The following is an 18154-nucleotide window of genomic DNA, read 5'->3' on the forward strand; positions in this document are numbered from 1 at the left end:
GTCAAGACATGGAGGAGAAAGCTTCAGGGCGGCGAAGATCAGTCGTTCGGCTTTGCACGTTTTGAGTTCATGGTTCCTTTTAGACATCCAAGAGGAGGGTGTCAGACCGGCAGGGCAGAGGGTGGGTCGGGGGGTCATGGGAGAGTTCTGAAGAGGACACACTCAGATGGTGTCTAGTTCCTGGGGCTGGGTGAGTGCCCCAGACTGTGAGTGTAGATGGGGAGGGGTGCAAAGGGCCAGCCCTGGGACACCCAAAGCTGGGAGGTCAGGAAAAAGAGAATGAGCCCAGGGAAGGAGAAGGATGTGCAGTGGGCTTGAGACCAGCCTCAGTTTGCCCAGGATGCTATGGCGAATTTATTGTCTCATGGTTTTGAAAGCTAGATGTCCCAAATCAAGATGTCAGCAAGGCTGTGTTTTCTCCCAGAGTCTGTAGTGTTGTGACGATGACAAGCCTCTGTCCCGTGGAGCCTGCTGTTCTGGCTTCCGCTGTCCCTGCATCTCCTCCCCTGTAAGGTCTCCACTGACATGGAGCAAGTTCTACCTTGACCCACTTTGGCCACCCCTTAACGACTGACCACATCTTCAGAGGTCCTCTTCGGATGGGGTTCACCCACCAGAACACGGATTCAGACTAGAAGTAGGGATGGCTGCCGATTGTCAAAAGAGCCCAGGTGAAGAAAATGGTCCAGGCAGTGGGGAGGGGCCAGCCAGGCCAGGTGCTGCTGCTGAGTCAGGTAACGGGACTGACCTTGGCTTCAGCGGTGATTGGGGCATCGGCCACCTGGGCAGAGCAGTCTTAGTGGCGGAGAGGAGGGGAAAGGTGGGTACAGCAGGCTCAAAAGAGAACTGGAGAAAGGGACAAGAGTCATGTCTTCTGAAGTGTTTGCTCTAAAAGGGAGCCAACTATCTTGGCTCATATACGTTTATCCCGTTTTTTCCAACTTATCTGTTGCATCCTATTGTAGGAATGTGGCACAGTTTATTTGGCCACTGCCCTATGGGTGGTTATTTAGAGACTGTGGTAGTTAGGTTCAGGTGTCAACTTGGCCAGGTGAAGGTATCTAGTTCTGTTGCTGTGGACATGAGCCAATGGCATATGAACCTCATCTGTTCCTGATTACATCTGCAGTCAGCTAGGAGGCTGGCCTGCTGCAATGAATGATGTTTGATTTAATTGGCTGGTGCTTAAATGAGAGAGCGCAAGGTTGCACAGCCTAAGCAGCTCAGCATACCTCATCTCAGCACTCGCAGTTCAGCCCAGGCCTTTGGAGATGCAGAAAGAAATCACCTCGGGGAAAGTTGTTGGAACCCAGAGGCCTGGAGAGAAGACCAGCAGATCACACTTTGCCTTCCCACATAAGAAAGAACCTCAGTTGAAAGTTAGCTGCCTTTCCTCTGAAAAACTACACACTTTTAACAAAATAAATCCCCTTTTATTAAAAGCCAATCCATCTCTGGTGTGTTGCATTCCAACAGCTGCAAACTAGAACAGGGGTCATAAAGAGTGCCCCGGTGGGCACCCTTGTATGGACTCCTAGTGCATCTCTATAGAATAGAGATGAGAAGCAGAATTGCAGGGTATATATATGTATTCTTATGCAGTGCTGTATCTTCCAATGGATTTGGCCTGTGTCGCTCCCCCCCCCCCCCCACTGTACGTTTGAAGTTCAGCATCTTTACACATCTTCATCGGTTGTTTGTATTTCCTCTTCTCACCTGCTCAGTTCCTTAAGCCCTGAGAAACAAAAAGATTCTCCTTTCTTCCATAGGGAAAGATTGAGTCAGTGCCTCATTTGCTGACCCTGTACCCTGGGTTGGCTTAGGAACGGCTGCACAGCCTTCCCCCTTCTCTAATATTGAGCAGACCTTCTGGTGCTTGGATTCCATTTTCTTCCACCCAGGATTTTGACCTCTTGGATTTGAACCAACGGTGATTTCATCCCCGACTCCCAGGCATCAGGGAGCTGAGGGAAAGCAAGGAAGTCCCTCTTGCTGATTCCCAGGCACTCTCCTTTATAGGCTGGCTTTCTTCGCCCCGCAGTGAGGTACCTCTGGTCTGAAAACTTTAGGGCCAGTTCATGCTCGGTTCTACTTGAGAAGTGTCGCATCAGGGCAGATCACGAAGAGGATCATGGGGTGCAGACTAGCCCTCTGAACCCCAGCCGTGGGGTCTCCTGGCCAGGTACCCCCAAGCAAGGCTTCAGTGAGATGCACCCGGGGTGCAGTGCCTCTTGAATGTGGCAGGATCCACATCCACTGAGTCTCCCCGTCTCCTGCCATGGCATGGAAGCCCTCCTGCTACTCTAGACTGGCCCCTCTGCCCCACGGTCTGAGCTCTGGACTCCACATCCTTTTACCTTCTAGAAAGCTCCCTCTCTGACTGTTCTCCATGCCCACCCCATGGCCAGAGTGTCACCCTCTCCCATATTTAAGTCCTAACCCATTGGCATTTAAGCCAGCTTAGATCCCCCTCATCTTAAAAAGGGGTGTCCTTGTGACTCCTGAGGTTGGGTCTGGCCTTGGAACCATGGAATCGACAATGCCTTCTGACCAAAAGGGGGACAACAAGTGCCATAAAATAAGGCATCAGTGGCCAAGAGAGATCAAATAGCATCAATTCTCTGTTAGAATAGGCTATTCTGGAGGGTACACTTATGCGAGATTCAGTTAGACAGTGCTAATTGCCATGGTTTGCTAAACTCCAACCAACATCACTCCTGTTAGCTCTTAAGAACACCTAGGGCTTGAACTGAGACTCTATAAAAGTTTGATGCACTAAGTTTGCTTTCCTGGAAACTATAATTTCCATAGGGTTTCTAGGACAGATAAATCCTGAAACCCAGAGAGGCCAGTCTCTCCAAGATTATCAACTGATTACATCCCCCTATCCTTCAGTTGATTGGATGAGATTTCTTTCATCACTGAAGGCAAGCTTCTTGTTAATTGTAGATGAAATCAGCCATAGATGCAACCAACTGATAATTTAAATCCATCTACAGAACACCTTCGCAGTAACAATCAGGCCAGGGCTTGCTTGACCAAACAACTAGACACCATCACCTAGGCAAGATGACACATGAACTTCACCAACACACGGGTGAATATGAGAGAAGAGTAGTACAATGGGAAATGGTCCTGTGTGTCCCCAGCCAGCTGTGGGCAGTGATTGTATCAGGATCACCTGGGCTGCTTTGAAGACCCACATCCCCAGGCCTTACCCCCAGAAGTTCTGACTCAGCAGATCTCAAGGCCTGTCTTTATGACACCCCCAAGTCAGACACCCTTGGCAACTGCTCACCTGGATAACTGGTGAGATGCATGAGAAAGTTAGAATCACAAAGGCCACTCTATGGATAGTAATTACAGCCTATGTTTGAGAAGAGGAATACAATTATTATGTCTTTTGTTTTAGAAAGATTAACATGGCAGCTGCATATCTATTTTGGAAAATCCCTTGGAGGGCAGGAGGTAAGCTTCAGAAAGTTGTCCAAGCAAGGGATGGTAGATATTTGAATCGAATAATAAATCTATTATTTATTTGAATTGAATTCTACTATTTGAATCGAATAGTAAAGGGGGATTGAAAAGGAGGGGCAATGCAGAGTGAGTGTCTTCAGAATTTGGAAACTAATTGGGCTCGAAGGGGAGCGATTTATTGAAAACAACTCCTAGCTGTCTAGACTAGCTGGCTGTGGGCACCATCAATGAGAAAGCAGGAGGAGGAGCAAGCCTGGGGACAGTGCACGGTTGAATTTGGATGTGGGTTTAGGCCATTGGGAGCGTCTGGAGATGTCCCCCAGGTGATTTGACGTGTGAGCCTGAGACCAGGGTCTCGTGACAGGCCAGGGGAAGCAGGGGCAGCCCCAAGAACAATGGGGACAAAGCGGAGTCGATGCCAGAAGCAGATTGGGCAAGAGCAGTCTGCAAGAGATGGCTTAATCACCTAGGAGGGAGGAAAGGGGAGGGCCTCAAGAGGCAGAGGGTGCCACCAAGGGGCTGAGATCTGCAGCAAAACGATTGGATTTGATCACAAGAGCGGACGAATGTCCAAATGCCAAATGTGAGGGGTGGGTGAGGGCCTGGGAGGTGAGGAAGCTGAGGCCGTGGGCATTGGCCACCCTCTCAGGAGCTACTTGTTAGCGAAAAGAGGTGACGGTTTCCACACAGCAAATGCCACATTAGCTCTCGCTGCCAAATCCAATCCCCGCCTCCCCAATTAAGTTTAGGCTTAAATTCTGGTCATTGTGCCGGGCTCCGCCCTCCCCAGGGTGTTTCTGGAGGTTCCATGGTGGAAAGGCTACACTTTTATTTACACAACTGCAACCTTTGTCTTTGTTCCACGCAGCCTGTTGCTCTCTCGTCCCTGCCTTGTTCTTTGTGACTTATGTCCTCTGCCAGGCTTATTGGAGCTCCTTGGGGAACGTGACAAACTCAGGAGTCTTACTCTACCTGGAGGAGTTCCCTAGATGTAGGATGAATGAATGAATGAATCATCCTGCCTATGAGAAGAGCAGCCCCCACTCTGAGGAGGGTGAAGGGACCTCCTCCTCCTGGATCACAGACATTCCTTAGGCCGGGCTCTCTGGTGCCTCTAGAAACTCCCATCCGTTCTGGGTCCTTAGACTGTCAGAGCTGCATGACTTGCGACATGGGTTTAGATATTTACAGTACTGACTAAATTGATTAGAGGAAGTGCTGAGGATAGGAGCGGTGGTTGTTAATAAATCACAGCAATGATCCTTTTCCTTTTGAGATGCTCAGTGGGCTTTATAAGTAATATGTGTGTGATCGATCAGCTGGGGGAACAGCTCGGCTGATTTGGCAGCCTCGGTGACTTCTCCCGGAAGCTCCTCTCAGGACCTGGGGGCAGCACGAGATGACCTTTCCTCTCCTCCACAGGGGCAGGGGACGGGGCCAGGGAGGACCCTTGGGGATGCCAGCTGAACTGGAAATTAGTGTTAGCATCCTGCTCGCAGAGGGGGTTCTGCCCCTTTGCCAGGTTGAAGGTGGTTCCCTCCTTCCCTGCAGCCCTTGGAAGCCCTGGAGTCCAGGGTTTGGAGACCAGGCCCGAGAACAATCCCTTCCTTACCACACTGAGGGAATTGCAGGCCAGGCACGCCGTCAGCCTCGCAGCCATTCAGTGCACAAATGGGCTAGGCACCTGCTCTTTGCTAGGCTGAGTGTGCATGGTCCCTGGGTCCTGAGAGTTTCACTGGGCAGACAGGGCCCATGCTGGGGAAGGATTTTGTTTTTTGAACTCCTACCTCTGCCAGCCCTGTGCCTGAGCTCCTACCTGTACCAGCCCTGTGCATCTGCAGAAGGAAGGTCAGGTGCATTCCAGGTCCCGGTGGCACGCGGATCTGGCCAGGTGAGCCAGCACCAGGCACGTGTCACGAGGGAAGACTGAGCAGAGTCCGGGCATGGAGCCGAAGCACTCCCTAAGTCAGGTGCCCAGTGAAGACCCCAGGCCAGCTCAAGCCTGGCTTGTGGAGAGGGGGCTCCATAAACATCTGTGGAGGGTGGGAAGGTTCTCTGGAGACCTTGCATATTCTCCGAGAAGAGGAAAAGGAGAGCATGAACAGGCAGTGGAGGCCAGAGCCCATCCAGCCACCCAGCCTGTCTTTCCCTTCAGGGGGCACACCCGACTGCATGTTAGAAAGCTCAAGTAATTTAAAGAAAAAAAAAAAGCCTAGGCACAGTGATTAATTTTACCATTGGTTCTTGGCCCATTAAAGGAATTTTAGAGTTGAGGAAACTGAGACCCAGAGAAACAAACTTGACAGCCAAGGGGACACACCTGTCCCCCAATACCTGTTACTCCACCAAAATGCTGGATGCTGGTGAGCCCTCATCTCCCAGGCATGTCTCCCCATGGGACAGCAAGCTATCATGCAGAGAAGAGAGGACTCAGGGAAGAAGTTCCACCTGGTTAGTAATCCACAAACAGGGTGAGCTGAGATAGTGACTGCCTGGATACCCGCTAACTTATGCAATTATGCAATAGGAATATTCGAGTGAGAGTGCTTAACGGTGGTGGCTGTGGAGATGCAGCAAAGCACTCTATAGTTGTGCAGCTTTTAGAAGGTGCCAGCCATAGAGCAGTCACTCCTTCCACCCCTGAGCCCACCTCGGGGGAAGACATCTGCATGGAGACAGATGCCCACTGCACGTTTCCATGATCGTGTCGTTGTCCTATTACTGGGCTCCTCCTAAGTGCCAAGGACTCCTCCAACTCACCACTCCAAGTTGTCCCACAGGTCAGATGTTGTCATTGGAGGTGGGCCCAACGAGCTGGTCAGAAATCTGAGAGGCACAGAGGGTTGGCAGTGAGCCAAGCTTTAGCTCAAAGCCTGTTATTTCTTCAGCTGGGCCCTGTTGTCTCTTTAATTCAATCTCTCACATTGGGAAGAATCCACATACCCTGCAATACAGGAATCTAGGTAACGAACGATGCATCAGTTCGCTGGTATAAGATATAGCCTCTGGGGGAGACATGCTTGAATCCGCATTGCCATACGTGGGGGCAGGGCTGGCCCAGAGTGAGGGGCCAAGGTGTAGGGCAGCCTGCACATCAGGAATTAGGGACACTCATCCCCAGGGGGAGGGATGGTGGGCTGCAGAGGACTCTTTCCCCGAGGGGAGGAGCTGGACTAGGCAGCCCTGAGGAAGCCAGATGTGCGTTCTTTTCGCTGGGTAACACCTGCTGCCCTCAGGGCTGACCAGTCCCCCTTCAGGGCTGAGTCAGCATGGAAAGAATCTGTCTCCTCTCTGGGCCACTGCCCAGGCAAGGCTAGCACCCTCAAAACCGACCTGACCAATGGCCAGGGAGCCTCAAGGGGCAGTCAAGAAGGAAAGGACGAAGCTGGAGATCATCTAACTGGCCCAGAGGTGGTCCTCTTGGACCCGGCACCTCTCCTTGGTGTGCCAGGAAAGAGAATGCTGCAGCTCATGCATCCCTCTGCTGTTCCCAAGCAGCCGCTGCTAGGAGAGGGGTCCAGGGGATGGTCTTAGAATTTTTGTGTTGTTATTGCTCATCTAAAAGTGGTTGATTTAGGATTAACCACCCAAATTCACGGTACAAGGGCCTCATCAAAAGATACCAGACCTACCTAACAATGAGGGTAACCCCAGATATCCTGTGATATTTGACAATCGTGATTAAAGCCTTTCCCTGCCAGACACAGGGATGAAGGCTCCATATGTAGAACTGGGTGAGACATCATTTTCCCCCAGCCCCACCCCTCAGACCAGAGGGGCTGAAGGGCAACTGCATCAATGATGAACTCATAAATGATGAGTGTCCTGTGTCCTGGTAGGGGCGGGAAGGTCTGGAGAATCAGAAGGGAGGTTGCTTGGAAGAGGTGCCATTTGAGTTGCCTCTTGAAGGATGTGTGGAAGCTTATGTTCAGAGGTCAGTGGGAGAGGCATGGCCGGAAGATCCAGGTTAGTGGGACAGTATGGGCCAAGGGCAGCACAGACGTAGGGAACTGTGAGTGCCCATGCAGCAAAAGGGACTCACACACCTGCATGTACACACCATACAGGTGCAATGCGAGAGCTGTGGGTGAAGGAGCTAGGTGTTCCCGTCAGATCTAAGGATTCCAAGTGTGATTACATTTGAGCTCAGAATTTTTCCTCAAAGTCCAGAGTGGCTCTTCCTGGTGATCACTGCAGCTGTGTCCTCATTTCTGGCTGCAGATAGGAAGGAAGCTTTCCTTGCACAGAGAAAGAGAGAAAGGGAGCATGGAAGGGAAGGGATGTAACGAGGGAGAAATGAGGGGAGCGTGAACTCTGTTCATCACCGTGAGGTGCGCACAGTTTCAAGCCCTGCAGAAGGCTGGTCCGTGGGTTCATCTGGGGAGAAGAAAGACCCTGCAGAGCAGAAGGCTCTGGGGTAGGAGTGATGGTTCTTCCGACCTGCCAGGTTGCCACTGACACATAACATCAAACTGCTGAAGCAGAAGGCCTACTATGCAGGCTGCCTCTGCCTGGCACTCATCTCCCAGGAGTGGGTCCCAGGGAGCAGCTAGTCAGCTTTGGGGGATTGGGCAGTGGTGCCAAGGCCTGACACCCCTAAGAGGAGGGAACCCAGAAGGGACTGGCTCCTCAGGGCCTGAGTAACAGGAACCCTGCTAGAATGTGATCTCTAGGAGGTCAGAGGTTTATACCTGTGGTTGTTTTTTTTTTTTTTCACTGCTTTATCCCCACCTCCTGGAGCAGTGCCTGGCACAGAGTAGGTACTCAATGAGTACTTGCTAAGTTAATAAATTAATGAGCCATTGAGTGAATGAATGAATTAAGGGATAGGTGGGCAGGTAAACGGATGGATAGATGGGTGGGTGGATGGAAGGAAGGAAAGAAAGAAGTCTAGATGGACAGATGGATGGATGGACAGATGGATAGGTAGATGGATGGGCAGATGGATGGAAGGAAGGAAAGGAGGGAAGGAGGGGGGAAGGAAGTCGAGAAGGAAGGGAGGAAGGAATGAAGGAACGAATGAACCAACCAACGAAGTCTGGATGGATGGGTGGATGGATGGAAGGATGGAAGGATGGATGGACAAACCAGGGGAAATGGATCCCAGGGATAGAACAGAAGCTTAACAGGCAGGCAGCCTGTATACCCAACGCAGGTGGCTAACCTCAAGCTGCTGCTAATGAGGGGCTAATGTTTGCTGCCTTCCTTGGCTCTAGCGCACAGGCACAGCTCACCAGCCCTCTCTTCCAAACGCAGCAGGGAGTGGACCATGTGTGCCCACATCCTACTGGACTGGGCTCCCATCCCTTGGCCACAGCGCAGCTAGGATGCCAGGATGGAGCAAGGAATGACCCAGGCTCCCCAACCTGCGTGCCCACTGTGTGTGTTCTTGTCTTCCAGCCCGCTCCAAGAGTTTGGTGATGGGGGAGCCGAGCCGAAGCCCAGGGCGGCCACCATGTCCCCGGCGTCCGGGTCCTGTGCTGAAGGCAGGCTGGCTGAAGAAGCAGAGGGGCATCATGAAGAACTGGCAGCAGCGCTGGTTCGTGCTGCGTGGTGATCAGCTTTTCTACTACAAGGACAAAGAGGAGACAAAACCCCAGGTGAGAAGCGCATGCCCTAGGTCCCATGGGCACCATGCCAGGGCTGCAGGGGAGGCTCAGTGATGCTCAGAGAGACGGAAGACTGTCTCTCCAGGAGCTCCGCCCCCCAAACATCCAAGCAGTGGCTCAAGTCAAAACGAGTGTCTTAGTCTTCCAGGGTTTCTATGGCACATGCCACCGGGTGGATAGGCTCGGCAAGAGGAATGCGTTGTCTCATGCATCCGGGAGGCTAGAAGTCTAAAATCAAGGCTGTGCTTTGCTCCAGACCCATGCTGGCTGGTGCAGTCCTGGGCTCCTTAGCTGGCATTTCTGCCTCCGTCACCTGGCAATCTGCCTCATTTTCTGGCATCTCCCGAATTCTGGCTTCTACTGACTGCGTCCAAATTTCCTCTGCTTGTAAGGACTCCAGGCATCTGGGTCAAGACCCTGATACAATTTGGCTGCACCCTGACTAATAATATTTCCCACATCCCATTCACAAACGGGTTCACGCCCGCAGGACGCACCTGAGCTTGTCTTTACGGGGCGGAGGCGGGGGGAGGTGTGTGATTCCATCCCCAGCGGTGACGTTTTGCCAGGATTTTCCAAGTGCTTTTTATTCCCAGCTCCCATGCTCCTGGTGTTACAGCTTGCTCTACTGTACGCAGCCACAATTCAGTAACAAAAGTGTTCCCTGATAATGTCTGTAGAGAGCCTCTCTGCACAGCTTGAGAAAACGACCCTTCCCCCATGTCCTTGCCTCCCCTCTAAGCTACTAAGGAGGACCCACGTGCACGCATTGTGCTTCTTCCATCTCGCAGGGAAACGGGTCCCTGGGCGAATGGAGCTTGAAATTGAATTTCCCGATCAAGGTGAATCCTTGGGTGAACCCAAAGAAGGCTTTGACCTTTGGTCACTGCTTCTTTTTCCCACCAACACTGTAAGATGAGCCTCAGGTGCCCAAAGCATCTGCCTTTCTACCCAAATGTTCAAACATCCAGTAACCCCATCGCAGGTGGGAGTGGCCCCGTCACAGGAGCCTGTGCAAGCACTAGGGCAGGACGCTCATCTACAGCCAGGCCGTGGGCTGGGACACCAAGGGCACACGCATTCCTCCTGGGAAAAGCAGGCAGAGGACCATAACTGATCCTACAGTGTGCTTCCAGCCCTTCAGAGTCAAAAAGAGAAGGCAGATTTCCCTTTTCCAGGTCAGGAATCAGAGCCGGGATGAATAGGAGCCTGGTGGTATCTCGGCTGCCCCCCCAGCGTGGATGGCGTGCCCTGGGGGACAGGATGGTACAGGTGTGACGAGGTCCATGGACCCGGCACAGAGAAAATGACCCTTTCAACTTCAGAGTAAGAATATGACCCTTTACAACTCTTCTTTCAATTCTTCAGCGTCTATTAGAGACGTAGTCTTGTTTGGGGCTAACCTATCTTTAGCATTCTCCAACACTTGCTGTTCTCTCTTCAAAACTATGGGGCAGTGGGAAGCAGATGTTGTCTTGCAGCTATCAGTGGCTGCAATGTGACAACACTCAGCTTTCCCTGTCTTTATTCTAATGGCCGCCGTCTATTATGGAAAGTCATACTTGTTTCCATTCTTGAAAGTGATATCGAGTTTTCCTTTCTAAAATATATATAATTTTAAAAATTGAGACTGTTTAAGGAAACATTTACATAAATAGTAGAGATGAAAGGTAGATGTGGTAAAAATCATGAAGGTATCGAGAGGTTATCCTGGAGGTTATTCTTACACATTAAGTAGATATCACCTTGTTAGTCAAGATATAATGGAGGGGCTGGAGGAAACTGCCTGAAAATGCAGAGCCGTGTTCCAGTAGCCATGTTTCTTGAAGATGATTGTATAATGATATAGCTTTCACAGTGTGACTGTGTGATTGTGAAAACCTTGTGTCTGATGCTCCTTTTATCTACCTATCAACAGACGAGTAAAACAAATGGAATAAAAATAAATAATGGGGGAACAAATGTTAAAATAAATTTAGATTGAAGTGCTAGTGATCAATGAAAGGGAGGGGTAAGGGGTATAGGATGTATGAATGTTTTTCTGTTGTCTTTTTATTTCTTTGTCTGAATTGATGCAAATGTTCTAAGAAATGATCAGGATGATGAACATGCAATTATGTGAGGATATTGTGAATTACTGATTATATATATAGAACGGAATGATCACAAGTTAAGAATGTTTGTGCTTGTTTATTGTTATATTTTTTAAGAAAATTTAAAAATAAGAAAAAAAGAAAAGAAAACTCATGAAGGTGGATCCTGAAAAGCTAAAGTTTAGCTAACCCTGACTTGTCTAGCCTCTTGAGTTTTATAAGGAAGAAAAACAATTCCCAGAGAGGTTACGTGGAACAAATATAAACTCTGAAGCCCAGTGGGTCTGAATTTAAACTCTGGTTTTGCCATGCTAGCTGTATGACTTTCAGCAAGTCACTTTTTTGTTTTACTTTGGGTTTTATCATTTGTAGCGTGGAGACAATATTATTTTCATCGCAAAGCTGTGCTGAGGAATAGCTTGGATAATACATCCGTAACCCAGTACAATTCCTAGCACATTTAGACTTAAATCTGAGCCTCATTCCCTTCCCCCAAGCCCGCCTTTGCCTTGGTTTCCCTCTGCTCTTGCCCCTGAGCCTACACACCCCATCCACGACCACAACCCACCTCTGGTTTTCCAACCACCATTTTCCTTCTGCCTGGAGACCAGTCTTGGCCCCTCCACGGTGTCTTGGCTTTCCTGCTGAACTGCTGGTGTCCGGCCCCTGGGAGTGTGACCACACTTGCTGTGTCCCCAGCCTCTCAGACCCCTGCCCACGACCCTCCTGCCACCCCTCCCCAGCTCACGGCATGGTCTTCTGGGAGAACTGCCTGGTGGTGCTGGATGGGCCCAGGGGCTGACATCACGCACGGAGGTCACCCCGTCCACATGTAGACCAGCCTCTTCTGCCCCAGAGGTCCCCTGAGGTGGTCCAGGAGCCCCTCATCCACCAGTGGCAACTCCATAAGGACCCTCCACCTCCCCGAATTCCAGAACCGGCCATTCTTCCTAACCTCACCCCCCACATCTCACCTTCTCCAGAACCTCAGGGGCTCCTCACAAATCTGGTGGAAGCAGCTAATGTAGGGGAGGTGTCAGCGTACGCAGTGGTCAGCCTGGCTTCAGGAGCAGCCCACAGGTCCAGTCCAAACCAGATGGAAGCATCCATCAGCAAGGAACATGTCAGATCCCTGTGGGGAACCAGCACCCCCCAGCAGACGTGAGCGTCACACCTGGTGCTACTCTTTTGGCCTCTCTGGGAATTCTCCTTTCCCGTAAAACCCCCACCCCAACGAAGCCTGATGCCTACAGCAGCCCCGTTGCATGGGTTCCCAATTCCAAGGCTGCTCTTTGTCATATTTGACTCATTGAGCTTATGCAGTATGATCTCAAAACCACACATCGGTTGGCAGAAATAGTCCCACAAAATGTATATTTAATTACACGTAACTACATGTAATGGACTAATTCTGAGCATCTGGTTCCTGGAAAAATGTGCCCTGCTCACTGTCTGCAGGGACGGGAAGGCCAGCCTGGTCAGCAACCCCTGTCAGATGGCTGCATTAGCAGCTGGAATTGCCAGGAGGACGGGCATCCAGCCACTCTTGACACTGCCCAGAGCTAATAAGGCATTGTACCGTCCACTCTCAGCTCACCTTCCCTGTTCTTTCTGTCTCTACCCCTCTCTCCTTCTCCTGATAAGCGGTCATCAGAGGACATAGCGCATAGAGATAAGGAAAATTCAAGACCTACAAAGAGTGCAAGTTCAGATGGAAAGACTGTACGAATGTGCTTTAAACCAGAACCTGGAAAGTAAACTTTCCCCTCCAACTTTCCCCCCAAATGACCCTGACCCTGAGTTGCTAGTAGACAGTCCCTTGCAGTTTCACTGATAGAGGATTCCAGGTGTTTCCATCTTAGGGGTTTTAACTTCTGATCTTGTGACCTGACATCTCCTGGTGTAACTCCTGTTCATCAGCCTGGTCTATGTCCATTGTTGGAGGAATCACCTCCCATCTTTAATTATACCCGTCCTTTATTTGTGGGTTTCTTGGCCTTGAAAATGAGTGGAGCCAAATAGAAGTGGAAAATATAACTCCCAAAACATAAGAGGGGAAAAAAATGGAACAGATTAAAAGTGATGAGTACAATAATGGGCCAAAAGTGGGGAAAGGAAAAGCCAAGAGAAAAGGGTGAATAGAAAATAAAAACTAAATACACAGGAAGGCAGAAATAGGTACAGACATTTCAGTTGTGGGAATAAATGTGAATAGGTTAGATTCGTCTATTTCTTAATAGAAGATGGGAGACTGGCTTTTGAAAATAGGAAGCAATACAATGGTTGAGAAACAAAAGAATGGAAAAAATATAAACTACAAATGTTAGCAAAAAGAAAGCAGATTTATCAGCATTAAAAATACAATCAAAGTAAGAAAAATAAAAGGAAGCAAAGAGAAATATTTCATAATAATGTAGATAACAACCTGCCAAGGAAATAGAACAACTATAAACTTCTTTTGCTCCTGAAAACATAGCTTTGAAGAACACATTCACAGATAATAGTACCAATTTAAGAAAAAATACTTAAAAATTAAAAACAGAAGGAGAGGGAGTAAGGGTATGCATAGAAGATTTATATGAGGAAATTTAAAAAAAAAACACTTTATAATGCTTCATAAAGATAATGATGAAATCCAAAATTAAATTCAAATTTCCAGTTAATGATGACATATTTGAAAATCAATCTAGCTCCTCCAAGTCTCAGAACTCCGCTAAGCAGCACTAAAAGGATGTTTGAAGGTGTTAATTACTTCTAGATGGAAATAACAGTAGAGGAGTCACAGTGAAAGCATTCTGGATGCTGGAAAGTAAATGGACAAAAGGTAGCTGATCTCTTAGACCCAAGAAAGCGAAATTCCAAGCCATAGGCAGGGACAGCACAGAATCCACGTGGTTTGCAAAGCAGACCTCCAAAAGACTCAGGAATTGGCAGGACCATGTGTCTCTGGAAATGAGGACAAAAGAAGCACTAAAGACAGGAGAACTGGTGAAAAGTCCATTTAAAAAGCAGTTAGAGAGGGGTGCAAGGGTAGTCCAATGGTAGAATTCTTGCCTGCCATGCAGGAGACCCAGGTTCAATTCCCAGCCTACGCACTACCCTCGCAAAAACAAACAAACAAAAAAACCAAACAAGCAAACAAACAGAATTCAACAAATGGTGCTGCAATAGTGGGATCCTCACATGGAAAAAGAATGAAGTGCGACCCCACCATACAGCATACAGAGGGGGAGAAAGAAAGCATTTAGGTTCCTGATCTCCCAATGTAGTGCAAATAGGCGGCTGCCCTCCCCATTCAGGTAGAAGAGTGGGATTTTATTCTCTCGAAAGGATAAGAGAGAAGGACTTTGTACTAAGGGTGCTGGGCCAGAGGAAGTGCCATACTGAACAGGAGGATCAGGTGAAAATGTGTAGGTAGACCAATTAGCCCCTCAGTTCTCACCCCACATGTAACTCCCAGACCCAGCAATTAGGTGTAGGCCCCAGGAAGAAAATTAAAGGATTTTCACTGGAGATTCTGCTAGGCCAAGCAAAAAAAAAAAAAATTCACATATGCACTTTTAGTTTGCTAAAGCTGGCAAAATGCAATATGCTGGAAATGGACTGGCTTGCATTTCCGAGTCCATGGAAATATCCACCTCTAGGCATCATCAAGATGATACCTTCTTCCTGAAGGCAGGAGACGGGCAATCCAGGGTTCCTCTGTCACATGGCAAGACACATGGCAGCATCTGCTGGTCTCTCCCTTCTCTTCCAGTTTCACTGCTACCAGTTTGTAGTTTCAGTGGCTTCCTCTCAGCTTCTGTGGCTTTCTCTTAGAAAGGACTCCAGTGAAAGGATTAAGATCCATCCTGAAGAGGTGGATCACATCTTAACCAGTTAAGATCCTACTCGCAAAATATCCTACTTACAATAGAACCACATCCAAAAGAAATGATTAATTTTCTGGGGTCCATAAAGCCTCCAAATTATCTCTCTCAATCTCTCTCTCTCTCTCTCTCTCTCTCTCTCTCTCTCTCTCTCTCTCTCTCTCACACACACACACACACACACACACACACACACACGCACACTGACACCAGGGTCTCTTCATGCAGGTCCCCCTCTGTACTCCTCCATTTAAAAACATCCATTAAATACATCCCCTCCCCTCCATACACTCATGTAACTTCCAATTGGCTCTTGGAGGACCATTCCTAAGCAGAGGTAAAGAGACTTGGGTCTCCAGATATTTAAAGAGTGAATCTAATAGAGAAAGGGAGAAACAAAACAAACAGGAAAAAAGCAAGTTGATGGCAACAGAGCCGATGCAGGGCAAAGAAAATGTTTCTATGAAACATTTATTTAGCATCCTCAGAAAGAGTTCATCAAAATAGAATAGTCAGAAAACAAGCTCACAGATGTCAGAATTATGATATCACAAGTGTTGGAAGAAAAACTTGACACATGCTCTGAAGAAGAAGGCAAAAATAACAGAGAAGAAAATATAGAGGCAGCCAACATCTGGATAGAAGTTCTAGAAAGAGAGAAGAGAGAAAATGTAGTGAAAGGAATCTTTGGAGAAGTGCTTCAGTTAGATTTCCCAAAATGGATCGTCTCAGTTTGCCAGAGCAGCTATGACAAATACCACACAATGGATTGGCTTAAACGAGAATTTGTTGGCTCGTGGTTTTGGAGGCCCAAAGTCCAAAAATCAAGGTCTCAATGGGCCATGCTTTTTTCTGGAATCTGTAGTGTTCTGGTGCTAACTTGCCACAATCCTTGGATTTCCTTGACTTACATCTCTGTCTCCACCACCTGGTGATGTCCTCAGTCTCCTCCTGTGGCCTGCTCTTCATAAGGTCTCCTGTAGTAAGGGTTAAAGCCACCTAGATTCAGTTTAGCCATACCTAAGTAGGATCTTAGAAGATCCTCTTTCTCAGATGCTAAAACAAATACCATGCAGTGGGTTGGATGAAATAATGGGAATTTATTGGCTCACAATTTTGAGGCAAAGAAGTCCAGATTTGAGGTGTCAGCGAGGTGATGTTTTCTTCTCAAAGACTGCAGCATTCTGGGGCTTGCTGCTGGCAATCCTTGGTCCTTGGCTTTTCCATCACATGGAAATGTACATGGTGATGTTTTGTCCTTTCTCTTCCAGGTTCTGTTGACTTTTTGCTTCTTCCAGTGATTCTCTCTCTCTGAATTTCATTCTGCTTATGAAGGGCTCCAGTAATCCAGATTAAAACCCAACCAAAGTAACATCTTCAAGAGTCCTATTTAAAATGGATCCACACTCACCAGAATGAATATTTTTAAGAACATGCTATTTTCTGGGGTACATGACTCAATCTACTACAGGGTACATGATTCAGTCTGGCACAGAAAGTATTAATATTGAGTACTGATAGAGCCAATTTTACCACAGAGGTTCAGAAAGAAGGAATGGGTGGGAGGTGGAGTTGAGAGAAGGATTAAAACAACATCTCATCTTCCATGATGGGAATTCTATAGATAATGCCTAAAATTCAGAATCAGGAAGTAATAATATAATCATGTTACTTAGAAATAAATGGCAAAAGAAAACCTTTCCTCTTAAAGGGTCTAAGATTCAGGCAATGGTAAAGGAGGAAGAAAATGCTCTGTTTTATAACAAGCATTGCAGAACTACTTGATTCTTAAAGTACAGATATAAATTTAATTTTGAAAATGAAATAAACCTCAAATAATTTACTTTTGTAATTTCGATACTATGAACACTATGAATCAAATTTGCAGGGTAATGCATGGAGAGTGAGGTGTGATAAAGTAAACTTTAGCTTTACCTATATTTAATTTCTCTCAACGAGACTTGTAGTCATCTGTTAGGCGTATATTTAAAAATGATTCTTAATTTTAACAAGAAAAGAGAAACTAAAACCAAAATAAAGAAATGGAATGAGAAAGAGCCAGGTACCTAGAGGGCTCTTCCGATAACCAAAAGGGCACCAGGCGAGGGAATGCATTGGGCAAAGGGCTCCTCCTATTAGATGGAGTCACTGAGCTTCCATATCTGTCTCTGCATAGCAGGTTCTGCCACGTTGCAGGTGCTCAGAAAATGTGGTTAAGATGAGCCAAGGACAGGGAGACCCAAGGAGGCACTCAGACACTGCAAAGTATAGGATATAGGGCTCATCCTGTAGGCACGAATGCTGGTGTCACCAGAAATCAGACATGGAGGGTCTTGGGTGCTACACCCAGTGTTGGGTCCTTATTCTGTCGATATGAGGGGGGCTGTGAAGGTTGGGTAGCGAAGAATGGGGATCAGAGCTCTGAAAGGATAGTCAACCAGGCAACACCATAGATCAAATTGAGAGGGGAGCAGGCTGGAGGCAGAAAGACCATTTAGACGGACTGTTGTTTTCATGTTCAATGTAGCAGGAACAAGGTGGAAAGCATTGAGGACACAGGTGATAGAGTGTGGGAGATGTTACTTGCAACCTTACAAAGTGGAGTTTTGGCTGGTGCAGCCATAGTTTCTAGCAGAGGCTATTTAAAAATCACTTTGAAAGCAAGCAGTTTGGTTTTCTCCACCCCCCAGGCGAATAAGTGATGGGAAGCTCTGCAGTAGGAGAAGATTGATTTAAGGTTTGATTTAATTTAGAGTAAAAGCTTGGAATTGAGAGGAAGAGACAAGATGGATGGAAAGCAGATGCACTTCTAAGAATGAGCATTAATATTGGGCCATCAGAAACCAGAAATCTTTAAGAACGAGGAAACCTTAGGGGAAGAAAGAGAGGCCATCTGATCTGAGAACTTGAAGGTTGCAGAGCCCTCACATGCAACCAGCCCTCACTTTCTTTGGGCCCTTGTTTGCCAGACTTGCACATAAAAAAAAATAAAGAAAAGCTCAGGTCTTTCATTGAGCTCATGCTCTGGGTCCTTGCCCTGGGGAAAGTGGCTGGGTTGTCTCCATCTTTCAGAGGAGGGAAACCGAGGACCTGGCATCAGGTCTCG

The 18154-nt window shown here is 48.0% G+C and overlaps 1 protein-coding gene across 1 annotated transcript in view; it reads left to right on the forward strand.

Annotated features, from left to right (window-relative positions):
• ARHGAP22 (Rho GTPase activating protein 22) overlaps positions 1-18154 on the forward strand; it is a 181086-nt gene that overhangs the window by 14249 nt on the left and 148683 nt on the right. The window contains exon 2 of the mRNA XM_077124665.1: positions 8878-9077. Coding sequence (XP_076980780.1) covers positions 8878-9077 — 200 coding nt within the window. The remainder of the gene's footprint in view (positions 1-8877; positions 9078-18154) is intronic.

Source organism: Tamandua tetradactyla, chromosome 13, assembly GCF_023851605.1.
Source record: "Tamandua tetradactyla isolate mTamTet1 chromosome 13, mTamTet1.pri, whole genome shotgun sequence".
Lineage (NCBI taxonomy): Eukaryota > Metazoa > Chordata > Mammalia > Pilosa > Myrmecophagidae > Tamandua > Tamandua tetradactyla.